This window comes from Anopheles aquasalis, chromosome Y, assembly GCF_943734665.1.
Source record: "Anopheles aquasalis chromosome Y, idAnoAquaMG_Q_19, whole genome shotgun sequence".
Classification (NCBI taxonomy): Eukaryota; Metazoa; Arthropoda; class Insecta; order Diptera; family Culicidae; genus Anopheles; species Anopheles aquasalis.
The window spans coordinates 4,981,326-4,993,825 of NC_064879.1; the positions used below are offsets into that span (position 1 = coordinate 4,981,326).

General features: G+C 54.3%; 1 protein-coding gene across 1 annotated transcript in view; it reads left to right on the plus strand.

The window, feature by feature from the left end:
- Nucleotides 1-12,500, plus strand: part of LOC126579747 (all trans-polyprenyl-diphosphate synthase PDSS1) — a 33,763-nt gene that overhangs the window by 5,211 nt on the left and 16,052 nt on the right. Inside the window, exon 3 of the mRNA XM_050243298.1 lies at nt 11,709-11,858. Coding sequence (XP_050099255.1) covers nt 11,709-11,858 — 150 coding nt within the window. The remainder of the gene's footprint in view (nt 1-11,708; nt 11,859-12,500) is intronic.

A 12,500-nucleotide genomic window follows, 5' to 3' on the forward strand; every position in this document is an offset into this window, starting at 1 on the left:
ACACAGCGCCAGCGCCAGGAAAGGCACCGCAGGCAGGCAGAGGACATGTCTTGTCTCGTGTATGCCAAACTCCCTTTCCAACATGCCTTCACAGCATCAGTGTGTCCACAGAGACGATGACGACGACGACGACGACGACGACGACGATGTTGACGAGCCAGCGCAATATGGATGTGCCAGCAACAAACCACCACAACACAATGGCACATTTGCGCCAACCGTGGCGCACCTTCATCAATCATCTATCAACCACCAAATGCTCTTCTGCATTACCAAATGGTGCTCTTCTGCTCTCAATCGTGCTGCTTGGCAGTCGCAAACCGTAGCGTTGCTCACAGGATCCACAGGACCCGGAGCTCTACTCTCTCCTCCCAAAAGAAACAGACCCACTAGCATGATATTATCCACCTCTTTTTAGCAGTTTGCAGTCTCAGGACTCTACGCGATCCTTTCGATGGACTCTACACGACTGCCTGATTGATGATGATGATGATGAGAAACTCAGAACAGAACAGAACCCAGTGCCAGGAGAAGAAGTTAGCCGAATCCGAGAGCCGAAGCCACGAGAGGTCCCCGAGGGCCCCTGTGAACCGGACGGTGGCGATGATCTGATCGATCTCGCAATGCCAACCCCCACGTCCAACGACCAAATAAACGCGAACGCCAAACGGAAACGGTTTCCGGAAGTACGCTGGTGCGCTGGCGCTTCGCACATTCGCATCCTGGCTGGTGCGGCTTGTGTCAATGCCACCAGCGAGTGCGACAGGGAGACCGTGGGCCGCCCGATCGTTCGTTTTGTTTTGTTTTTTGTTTTGTTGGTTTGTTAATAATTTACCGACACGAACCGAGGTCATGAGCGCGGGCTCTTATTGATCCGCTCCGATCTTTTGCGCGTAATGATGAGCAGCAGCAGTACTTCCGCATCAGCCTAATGCTCCCTCGGGTCGCGTACGCGTTGCGGTGGCTTGCGCGGCGTCTTGTGAGGGTCATAACCTCCCCTTTAGGAGTGCCCAAAAGGGCAGGGCCGCAGCGGAAGGAATGAAGGTGCCTCGGTCGGTCCTCGGTGTCGCGCCCCCCCCCCCCCCCCCCCCAAACCAGTTCCAGCTAGCAACCACGAGCCCTGCCACCCCCTGGAGGTGATCGACCATTTCGTAACCGCCGCTTGATCGCCTTGCCGCACCGCGCGCCCATTGACATTTGACCAACCGAATGTTGTCGATGTTGTCGCCTCGCGTTCACTCTGCATTTAGAGGGGAGGGGCTGGGGCGGGCGCCTTTTTGGGGCCGGCTTCTTTGTGGGTCATCCGATCCGGCCCAGGGGGGTGGTGGACTAAGAGACGCTGATTCGAAATCGAAATCCCGGGTGGCCTGCTGGCATTGACCGAGATTCCACCCGATATCTCCGGCCCGGGGCCCATCCGGATGCCGCAACCCAAAACGGTGGAGGTGCGCTTCGTCTCCGTGCATTTCGAAACACTCGCAGGCTCTCTCTACGGGCTCTAATGAAGCGGCGAAGAGGAATGCGGTTATCCTGACAGCGGCAGCAGCAACAGGTCCATCGGTATCGGTTGCGTTCCGAATTCATCAAGCCCGCTGCCTGCCACCCACTTTCCATCGCCCCCCAAAACAACCGTTCCGACATACCGTTTGAACAACCGAACCGAGCCGAACTGGCACGAAAACGAGCAGCGATGATGATGATTGCGATGCTGCTGATGATAAAGCTTACCGGGTCGGTGTGTCGGTGTGTTTTTAGCCACCCTCCTCCCCCTTCTATCGCTGCTTCCAAATTTTATGAACCCGAATGCGGCTGCTGCTGCTGCTGCTGCTGCTGGTGTGTTGATGCTGCGAATGAGGTGGCCAACAACTTGGTGGTGACCCCGATCTCCACTCGCTCGCTGTCGCTGTTGCATTGGTGCTCGCTTGCGGATCCTCTCCTCTCGTGACCTAGAATGGGGAACGCACGCAAAGAAGAAGAAGAAGAAGAAGAAGGGAAAGAAAGTGGTACCGCCAGTGGGCAGTGTTTCCGCAAGGATTACACACAAACACACACAAACACCAGGGTCGGGATGCTACATTCCGGGCGCGATCTTTTCGCGATCCCGATCCGGCGATCGCGCGCTGACTGGCGGCATTGGCTTTTCATTGATATTTGCTGCGCGCTTGTCCGGCTGTATGTGTGTGTTCGGAGATGGATTCCGTTCCGTTTTTTTTCCAACGCTACCTACAACAAGCAGCAACCCAGCCCAGCCCCATCAGTCCAGCTTTCTCGAATGTCTCATGACTGACTGTGGGACAAGTTTTTTTCTTTTTTCTTTCCTTTTTTTTCGTTGTTTTTCGTTTCTTTCTCCTCTCTTCTCTCCTCCACCGTTTTGGTCCCCGTGCCGATGTCCGCATCGGTTGTGCTTGTGTGCGGTTGGAAACAATTTCGGAAACTGTGCTACGACAACAACAACAACCAAACTGGGGCTGCTTTTTATGTGTATGTGTGGGGGGCCTAGTGTGCCATGACCCAGATACGACCCCTGGTGCCTATCACACGACTCCCTCCCCCCAAAACCCCTTTATTGGCCCGATCCAACCCGATTCCTGTTTTTGGTTCGAGCGCGCGCGCGCGCACTCTCGCCGGAGCGCGCGACGCACGGAATCGATAATCGTCTTCGCCATCGCCCCAATCATCATCATCATGATTATCATCATGATAGTCACCAGATTGTCGAACATATGAGTTCTTTCTGCTTTGAATCTTTGCTCTATCCCGCCGGTGACCCGCGGGGGGGCGATCTCTGTCCGGGATTCGGAACTCTTTTCCTTTGCCTGTGCCGTTGATCCGAAGTGGCGTCCTCCGTCCGGTTTACCGGATGTGGGAAAACCAGAAGTACCGCGCGAGCGCTCGAACAACTTCGCCCCACCGATCGTGGTCGTCGGTGGCCTCGCTTTCTCGTAGTAGGCGGAGAGGAGACGGAAAGGTGGAGAATAGGAGTAGAAAGGAGGAGGAGGAGGAGGGAAGCGAGCGAAGTTCATTGAGAGATTTCATGTGAAGAGTCAATATTGGGCGAAGCACAATATTTGTCGTCCTGTCGATCCGGTCGAGCCAGCCGGGCAGGCAGGCAGGCAGGCAGGCAGGAGAGACGAGTGAGGAAAGTGATGGTTGATGGTGGTGAACGCCGAATTGGCCGTGATCGCGGTGCGGTGCCGCGATCGATTCTATCCTCGTGCGTCCTCGTCCGCACAAGACTCACTGGCGCGGCCCCAGGCCAGGGCGGGCACCGTCTGTTTGCCCTAGCACTGAGGTCATGCTCGGCCTTCACCCACCTTCCCCCTAGTCAGACACAGAGTCCGGGTGCGTATCGATTGTACACACGCGCGCACACATACATAAAGGGGTGTATAGTGTGGCAATTTTGCGCTTTGCGCTGCCAACGATCTCTCTCTCTGTCCGGTCCGGTCACCGCAGGTCCGCAACAACCGGTGCGATTGAGTGAGGTGTCCGCCAGTCCGCCAGGGAGTGATGGGCCCGGGGGGGGGGGGGGGGGGTGCGGGGGGCTTTTAGCTTTTAGTGTCTGTCTTTTAGCGAGGTGACAAGTTTTTTCGGGCCTCCGAGCTAGGAGCAGCAACAGCATCACCACCATCATCATCATCATCGCCACGCCAGCATGGCATGCCATGGCGATGGCCACTGGGAGTGGCGCAGGAATGTAAATGAACACCGCAGCGTTAGCATCAGCAGCAGCCGAAGACGCCTAAGAAGAAGAAGAAGAAGAAGAAGAAGAAGAAGAAGAAGAAGAAGAAGAAGAAGAAGACGTGGCCTGTGTGAAGTCGAAGAAGAAGTTGGTATAGTGTTGGATAGGTCTCGCCACGTCCACTGGTCAGCCAGCATCAATCATCACTATCAGGAAGAATGGGAGACAGGGGGAGGGCTATCGGGGATCCGGCGAGGTTTACAGTTTAGTCAGCGAATTAGCATACCCCATTCATAGGCCCCCCTTTTCAGATAGCGCGCACCCGCACCAGAGAGAGAGAGAGAGAGAGAGAGACCATCTGCAGCGACGATGGTTGACACTGGTTAGGAGGCTGTGCTCCTACCAACAGTAAAAAAAAAAAAAAAAAAAGAAAAACCCCCTCACAGTCCACCAGCCAGGAGTCACAGCACAGCGGGCGACTCCGACGCGTCGTGTCGTCTGACGTGACGTAACGTCAGACACATCCTGTCATCCGCGTGTGCCCGTCGTCGAACCTCTGCCAAGAACCGCTGCTCGATTGTGCCACGATAAGGACGCGCTGACTGCTGTCCTGCTACTGTGCCGAAGTCGCGCCCGATGTCGTAAACGAGTGTCGAGTAGTTTGGCTCCCGTGTGGCGGGGGGGACTACGGGGAACCCAAGGTCTCTGGTATCCTTTCACTTTTGCGCGTGCTTTGGGCGTGCCCGGGATCCCGGTACCATCTGGACCCGACAGAAATGTCATCCGCAGTAGCGCGGCTTCAGGCTTCACCGAGATCACCGGGTAGTACCGGGTGATCAGACAGATCTGATAGAACAACGCCACGTTGCGCCCTGTGACCTTTGGCGTGTTACTGCACGGGTGTACGGCACGCACACAGGCACACTATGCGCTATTTTGCTGGCCTGGATCGCTTGGCCGGGCCTGGTGGGGATATCTGGAGGGCTCGCGCGCACTTCCTTTGCCTTCTTTTTTTTTCTCTCTTTCTTCAGCCCAACTTTCACTGGGTTTAGGCTACTACTACTACTACTACTACTACTACTACTACTACTACTGCTACTACTACTACTACTAGGAACAGCGAGACAGACAGAGAGAGAGTCTCGGCTGGGGCTCGAAGACTCTGCTCCGTGAAGGTCGTCCCATTGGTGGTCCCCTCTCCTCCCCCCTTGAGGGGTAAAGAGGGGGGTAACATTTGCATAACACACAGCTACAACTGCAAGAGCGGGGTGCAGCTGTAAGGAATGCCAATGAAAATCCCAGTCGTGCGCGACAGGTGTTGGACTCGACTTGGACTTTGTCAAGTGTCCCTCGCGTCAGCTCGCAGCGCACGATGGCGCACGATCCAGCACTATAGGCACTAAGGCGAAGAAGCTCTCTCTCTCTCGAGAGGCAATCCTTCTCTGACCTTCGCTTCGAGCGACCAGAATCTTCTTAGAATTGAAATTCAACCACGCACCATACCTCTCTCTCTCTCTCTCTCTCTCTCTCTTCTCCTAAGCATCCTAGCGCGTGTCCCCCCGCTTCGAACGAACGACTGGATGCGTCGTTGCGAGGCGGAACTCGTTGCGCATCCCGGGCACGTCCTCGGTGTCTCCTCCGCTGAGGCTCCTCCGTAGGGTTTCTCACAGAACAGCGCGCTTTCTTCCACCGCCGGCGCGTTTTCAAGGTGCTTCCTTGTGGGGACCATTGTTGTGCGCCAGGTGTCGAGCAGTCACAGGCAGTCGATGTGATCCATCCATCAACCAGCAGACGGCTGTGTGGAATGAATTCATACTAGCTCGGCCTTCTAATCCTACTACTGCCGTCTTTCTGCCGGAGGTACCCGCAGATACCTGGCCTCTTGGAGTACGCCTATGGCTCCCTGGAGCCGACTTCGCTACAGCTCTTCACCCTTCGGTAGCTCCGCACATGAAAATCTCCTTCGCTACACTTGGTGACTTCTGAGCGGCACCGAAAAGCAAAAGCAAATATATCTACCACTACTGCAAGATGGCGGATTGTAGCGAGTGTAGAAGAATGAGAAGAAGAAGCGCGTTGCGTTACAACTGCTGCTGCTGCTGCTGCTGCTGCTGCTGCTGCTGGTAGTAGGGCCTGTTGCACCGTTAGAGAGGACCTATTACTGTTTCAGTCCTCCTCCTTTCAGACCGCCATTTAGCCGTGTATCGACCAGCTAGTCGATGGACGCGATGCGATGCTGCAACGCTGCACCGTGTGCTGTGCCTTGTGGACCGTGGTGCTGACGGTGCACACGGGGATGCAGCACCCCTCCCCTCCCCTCTCACGGTTGCATAAAACTGGTTGGCACAGCGGCGCAACCCGTTTTCGCTTTCATTCGCGCGGTGCGCGAAGCCACCGAACCGAGTCGGTGCGCCCGGGCGAGCGAGCGCAGGTGCTAGAGTGCCGTGTGTTTGAGCGGTCCGCGCCGGCCGAAACACGGGACAGGGCCGGCTACGAATCGGTAATCGATCGGCTCAGGTTGCCGTGCGTGCGTGCGTGCGTGCGTGCGCCTCTGGTGACGGGGGCGGCAACCGCCACACCATCCCACAGTGGTTGACGCCTCACGCTGACCTCTTTCCCGCTACACAAGGCAGGCCGCAGGCTCCCCTCCGGAGCGTGGGCATTCGGTGTGCGGTAGCGCACACGCGGGATACGGGTGCACCAAGGTACCGTTTCATCGTCAACCGGATTGCCACGAGTAACGATAGAGAGAGAGAGAGAGAGAGGGCAGGGCGCACCCCGGAGCCGGTTGGCTCTCCTTCCACGCTCGGCTCGGCAGGAAAGGTGGAACACGGTCAGCGACGCTCAACAGCGCTCGACGGTAAACGCTGACCGCGAGCTGACCGAACCCCGCAATCCAAACAAATTCCCGCTAGCACGGCATCGAAAACGGCCAGTTGGCGCTGGATGCCAAAACGCCGTGCCCATATCGCACCGCACCGGTTGAAGGGCCGAACAGGCTTCTCGAAGCGTTTACACCTTGGTCCTTGGCATCGTCGTTGACATATGACTTACCTCATCATGATGGTTGCCTACTTAGCTTAGGCGGTCGGATGGTTTCGCTCACAGAGACCCAGCCCCATCGATATCGCTTCACCTGCAAGTGGTTCTATAGAATGTCCTCTACCTGAGGGTCGATTATGTACGAACCCGTGGGTAAAGAGACCTGGGCGCTTTTACAGAGAGGAGATACATTGGTATTTACCATCAAGACGTCTGTAACGATGGTCCAAAAATCTTTTTAAGTATATTGCTCGCACAATTCCAACGTAGGCAACGTGGTTTCAAGGTCAGCACCAGGTGACAGGCAGGTGAAATTCTCATCGGTTGGTCCTTTTAGTAGCCGACAGCATTCGAGATAAGGAATTCGTGCTGCAGATCTTGCATTGCGCGCCACATGTCCTGTCAAAAAGGCGAGAGACCAGTCTTTTTTCTTCTTCCACTTCAATCAAAGGGGGTTTATCGCACTACGGCTCATGAATCCAGCTTTCTGGGCTCCTTCGTCAGCTTCCTGCAGGATAGATTTGCCCTTTTGCTACCGGCTACTATGGTTACCTCGCGTGAGTATGCCAGCAAGTGCTTTGTTTACTTGAATCTGGGTTCGTTCACCAATCCAGAAACAATCCGGACAAGCCCTGGCAGGATATTAGGGGCCAATGACGCTGCTTTGGGATAGTACCACAAAGAGAGAGCTAGAGAGAGAGAGAGAGAGAGAGAGAGAGAGAGAGAGAGGAAAAGAGGAAGAAAGAAAAGATGATAATACCTGCCACTGCTCGGCCGCTTGTTTTTTTTTGCGTGTGTTTCTGTGTGTGCCCGATGATAGGTCGAATTGCACTTAACGGTATCGCTCTCGACCTCGGTACCATCACCAATCCACCACCACGAAAAACAGAGCCAGCCAGCCAGCCAGCCAGCCAGCCAGCAGTGAAAAAGCACGCGAAGCGAAAAAAGAAATCGATCCAATTTCGAATCCTGCCGCTGCCGGTCGGCTTTCTTCACGTACGCTTTGCGCGGCCTACGACGACGACGACGACGACTGACCAGCTGGGGGCACTAGGCGTGCGTGCGTGCGTGCGTGCGTGCGTGCGTCCATGCATACCAGCCGTTGTTACACTTTGCGCGTTTCGGATCATTATCACCACATTAGAAAGTGGGATGGGCACACGGAGCCGGCGCGCGCGCCGCATTTCGGTGTTATTGAATTACACGCCCACAAACACTCGAGATGGCTGCTGGTCGGGCGAGCGAGTCCCTGCGTTAGTGCAGTGCAGGAGTGCTCAAGTGCACTCCATCGTGCAAGCGATAGCGGTGCGGTTGTTTTTTTTGGAGGGGGGGGGGGAGGGGGAGTTTCTGATTGATATTTCCGCCGCGATTTGCGTACGGGCGGCACGGGCCATGGCAATCGATGGGATGGGCGACCAGCAGGACGACTCCGGGGTGCGATCTACTCCGTCCGATCGCGTCTCGCGCATCCTTCCGTTTTATACGCCCGTGTGTAAGCGTGCACATGTGTCTTTTTCTGTTTTTTCTGTTTTTTGTTGTTGTTTTTTGCTATCGAACACCTCCACCCACCTCCACCCACCTCCACCCCCCGGGAATGGCTCACGGTTGGCTGGCTGGCAGGTCGGACTTTCTCTTTTTGAGTGCCAGCCATTTTCTCCCGCTTCTCACTTTCGTACACACAAGGGGAGGGCGAACCTCAAGCTCCCTTGTCGACGGCGGCGACGACAAAAAACTACTTTCTCACTCTCCAACACACTCGCGCGCGCGCGCGCGCGCCCGCGATGCATACCAAGCAACACAAGAGCTCGCCCGAACACACTCGCTCGTCCGTGCGTGCATTCTCGCATACTTTCTGCGCGCGGTGAGCCGCGCATCCCCACAACGGCACAGGCGGCAAATAGCACGCACGCCCACACTAGGCGGCATGCGTCCCGTGTGATCCGGCCAGTGGAATGTTGTTTTCTGGCGCACCGGAACGGACGGAATTTCCCCCCCCCCCCCCCCCGGGAATCGAAATCAGGAAATGAGTTCAAGGATATGTTTGACAACGAGTGCCCAACGCACACTCTCGTAAGACCTCTCGGAGCATCACCAGATTATAAGTACAGGATTGGTCGATAAAATAGCAGCGCTAGTACGTTACGCAAAATCCCCCCAAAACAGGAAATTGACTAACAGAATAAAGATGTTCAAAGGTTTTCAAGGATAACAAATACCCTGTGTAATCCTAAGAACTACCAAAGCCAGATATGAGTGATTATAAGAAAATCCAAAGAAAGCTGACCCAGAAACAGATTTTAAAATGTTTTTTTTTTTCATTTGAAATCGTTCAGTTTGTTAGCGCTGCTATTTTATCGCCCAATACTGTATCTCATCGTAGAATCTGATGTTCGATTCTACTTTCTAGCGTTTACACTATCTAGAATCGAGGGCAAAGATGCTAGCGAAACCAGACTGAACTGACTGGCTCGCCCCCCGGGCTTCAACCTGGCCTGGTTTGACGGAACCGGTATGAAGCCGATCGGATCCGCAGGGAAAAAGTGACAGCTCTCTCTGGAATGTTTTTTTTTTTGCTGACCTTGCGTTTACACTGTCCAGAATCTAGGCGAAAAAAATGGCGAAGCCAGATTCATACATTCTCTCTAGATTCTAGACAGTGTGGACGCAAAGGTTACACCACTACACTTGCTGACCTCCGTCCCAAGCAGGCCAAGCGGTATGCTGTAATGTTTTAGAATGAAGTGCCCCTACTGATCCTGCGCGCCCCGTCCATTATTGCCCTTCAAAAGCGGCTTCAAAATTTTAGCTTTCATTTCGCTAAAACTCGGCGCAATTTTGTTCGGGATGGCCCGGTCACCTGTTTTGTTAACAACACTTCGGGGGGGGGGGGGGGGGGGGGGGGCCGGACGGTTGCGTCACAGACCCGCGATGCACCGGATCGGATCGCAGTCGACTGCTGCTGCTGATGATGATGATGTGTGAATTGATCGAGCATTGCGATGCGTTTAGCCGGCCTCTCTCCCCCCAGCCGCATTTCAGTGTAGCGTAGCTGTGGTAGCGTTAGATGTGGCTGCCGCTGTGTCCGAGCTCTCTGGATCCAGTCACGTAATGAGGCAAGTAGGGCAGGCCGGTTTCGCGTGACACTCCGCTCCACTCCGCCTGTAGGTGGTGACTCCGATTGCTGCTGCTGCCTGCCACTGGGGCTTCGAGAACCTGGCCTGCGTATAAGTGTGTGCGTACAATACGCTTGTGTCGTTAATGGGTGGGGGTGTGTGCTCCGCTTTAATTTACCGCCAAATTCCTTCCGCACAATTCAGCAAAGCAGAGTAGCTTCCTTACTCTCACTCTCTCTCTCACTCTCTCTCTCTCTCTCTCTCTCTCTCTCTCTCTCCCATCCTACTTGAATTGTTAGCTAGAAATATTAGTAAGCGAGACCATAACCTACAAAAATTTACATGTGCGATTGACGCATGGTGTCCTGTTATCCTGGAGCTCATACCAGAGTGGCCAGCAATCACGTGCGCGTGCCTCTGTGTGTCATTCTCGGCCAGTCCGGCGAAGGCCCAACCTAGCTCTCTCTCACAAAAAACAATGGGAAGAGGGGCCCGTCGTCGATGGACGATGATGTAATGTGCTGGCTGGCCCGTTGCGCGCAAGGCAAGGCGCCTTTAAGTTGGACCCATCCGCCACTTCCGGGGGGGGTGCGCATGTGAGGAGAACTGAGTGGAGGAGGTGAAGGAGTGTGCCTTGCAACAAAGACAAAACCTCATCTGAATGAGTGGTTTTGTAGCGGTGCGGGGCGGTGCGGTGTGGCCTGTTAATTGAACCTCTTCGCTTCCTTCCCTCTCTCACTCTCCCAAGTACACAAACGCATAGAAACCATCTTCAAACAACATCACTTTGACGTTTGCTCGGTGTGAATGTGTGTGCCCGGGCGCGATAAGATTTGAATGGATCATAATGCGCTAGCCAATGTCACACCGAGCATGATGGCATTCTGCTTGATGTCACCAAAGCCCCCCCCCCCCCCCCCCCCGGGGGTGGGTGACGGCCACGTAGATCGCGCACAGCGCTGTGTGTGTGTGGGGCTCCGAAATGAGGAGCTTCCTGCCGCTCTAGCGCGTGAGCGTGATGATGGGCGTGAATTGAAACGTCCCTGAACACTGGCCTGGGCTGGCTGGCTGGCTGGATGGGTACGGCGCGAAGGAAGCGACCGGGGCATCAGGTTTTATTCCGGGTTTCGTTGCGCAGCATTGCGGAATGTAGAGAACTATTCACGGAAACAGGCTACAGGTTCTTTTCGTTTTTGACAATCATTTGGGATGCGTCGGATGCAGTTTATTTTCTTAAATTATTAATAATATTCTCCCGGGGGCTGCGACCTTTTCCTAGGTAAATCTGTTTCCAGCAGTTCGTTGTTGTTGTGCCGGTTGTGCGCTGTTTTAAACGATGTAGGAAGTATGCAAAGGGAACAACCACTCGGACAGGTTTTTGGCTTCCACTGCAGGCTTCAAAACATGTCCGGGGTGGCCATCACTACCGTCTGGAGCTGATGGTATCGCCATGAGGTTTCGCCGCTGCTTCCTCTTCCCCTTCTTTCTATTCTCCTAAACCCCCCCCCTCCGTCTTCTTCTTCACACAGTGCGGCATAACCCGGTGGGGGGGGGGGGGGGGGGGGGCGAAGTATTTGGCCAGCCAATTATGAGCCCTGGCGATGGCTTGCCAGTTCCCTCCATTCCGAAATGTGGCAAAAATGGCACCCCAAACCAAACCAAACCAAACCACTCCCCCACACACCTCCTGTACCACCCACTTCCGCACAGGAAGTTGGGTGGGTTTTGGGAATTTCAGCGTCAGCGTCAAAAAAAAAAAAAAACACCACCAACAAACGTCACTAATCCGACGCCATTTTCCGACCTTTAGTCCGCCCCTTCTGACTTTCTTGTTCTCGTTTTTTTTTTCTCTCTTTTTTTTTTGTTTACAGAAGGCCACTACCACGCTGCACCATCCCTGCATGCGGGGGTACAGCTCCGTGCACACACAGCAACCGGCCGGACCGATCCGGGAGTACAACATCGATCCCTACATCCTGCTGGACGACGAGCTGAAGTACATCTTCGAGGACATTAGACAGGTGAGTGCGATAACACAACCAGCATAGCATCCAGTTGATTGCAGGTCACAGTCAGTTTACTTTCGCTCCGCCCCCTCATTTTGCTGGGGCCAAATTAATGCCAAAGTAAAAGATTTGCCAACGTATTGCTTTTGCGGGATTTTTTTTTTGTGAAACCGTTCGATCAAGAATTTTGGTAGCATTTGGAAGCATTGTTTCTGACTGAAATGGAAGTTCAGAAAAAAGTTAGCAGCAAGAAACGAAAAATACAAAAAACAGACAGTGAAAGCCCATCTTTTGGAGGAATTCGTTAACGCGTCACTTTTCAAAACTGACCTGTTACCAAAATACCAAATACCTGTCCTCGAACTAACCGTTTTTTAACCATCCGGGACCTCGACTCGCATCACGTTGCGATTGTACTGATGGGATTGTGGAAGAAGTAAAAAAAAAAAACCGACGGATAGACGGAACGCCGATTCCACCCCCCCCCCCCCTCCCCCGGGGACAAAACTGGTTGTTTAGCAATCGTATTTGGGTGGCCCACCGCTGGTCCCCTTCTTCTTCTTCTTCTTCCTGGAAACGAGTTTTCGGCTACAGGCTAGTACAGAAGCGTCTTTCGGTACAACACGGTCGGTGAGAAAACCGTGGGATCGTGGGCAT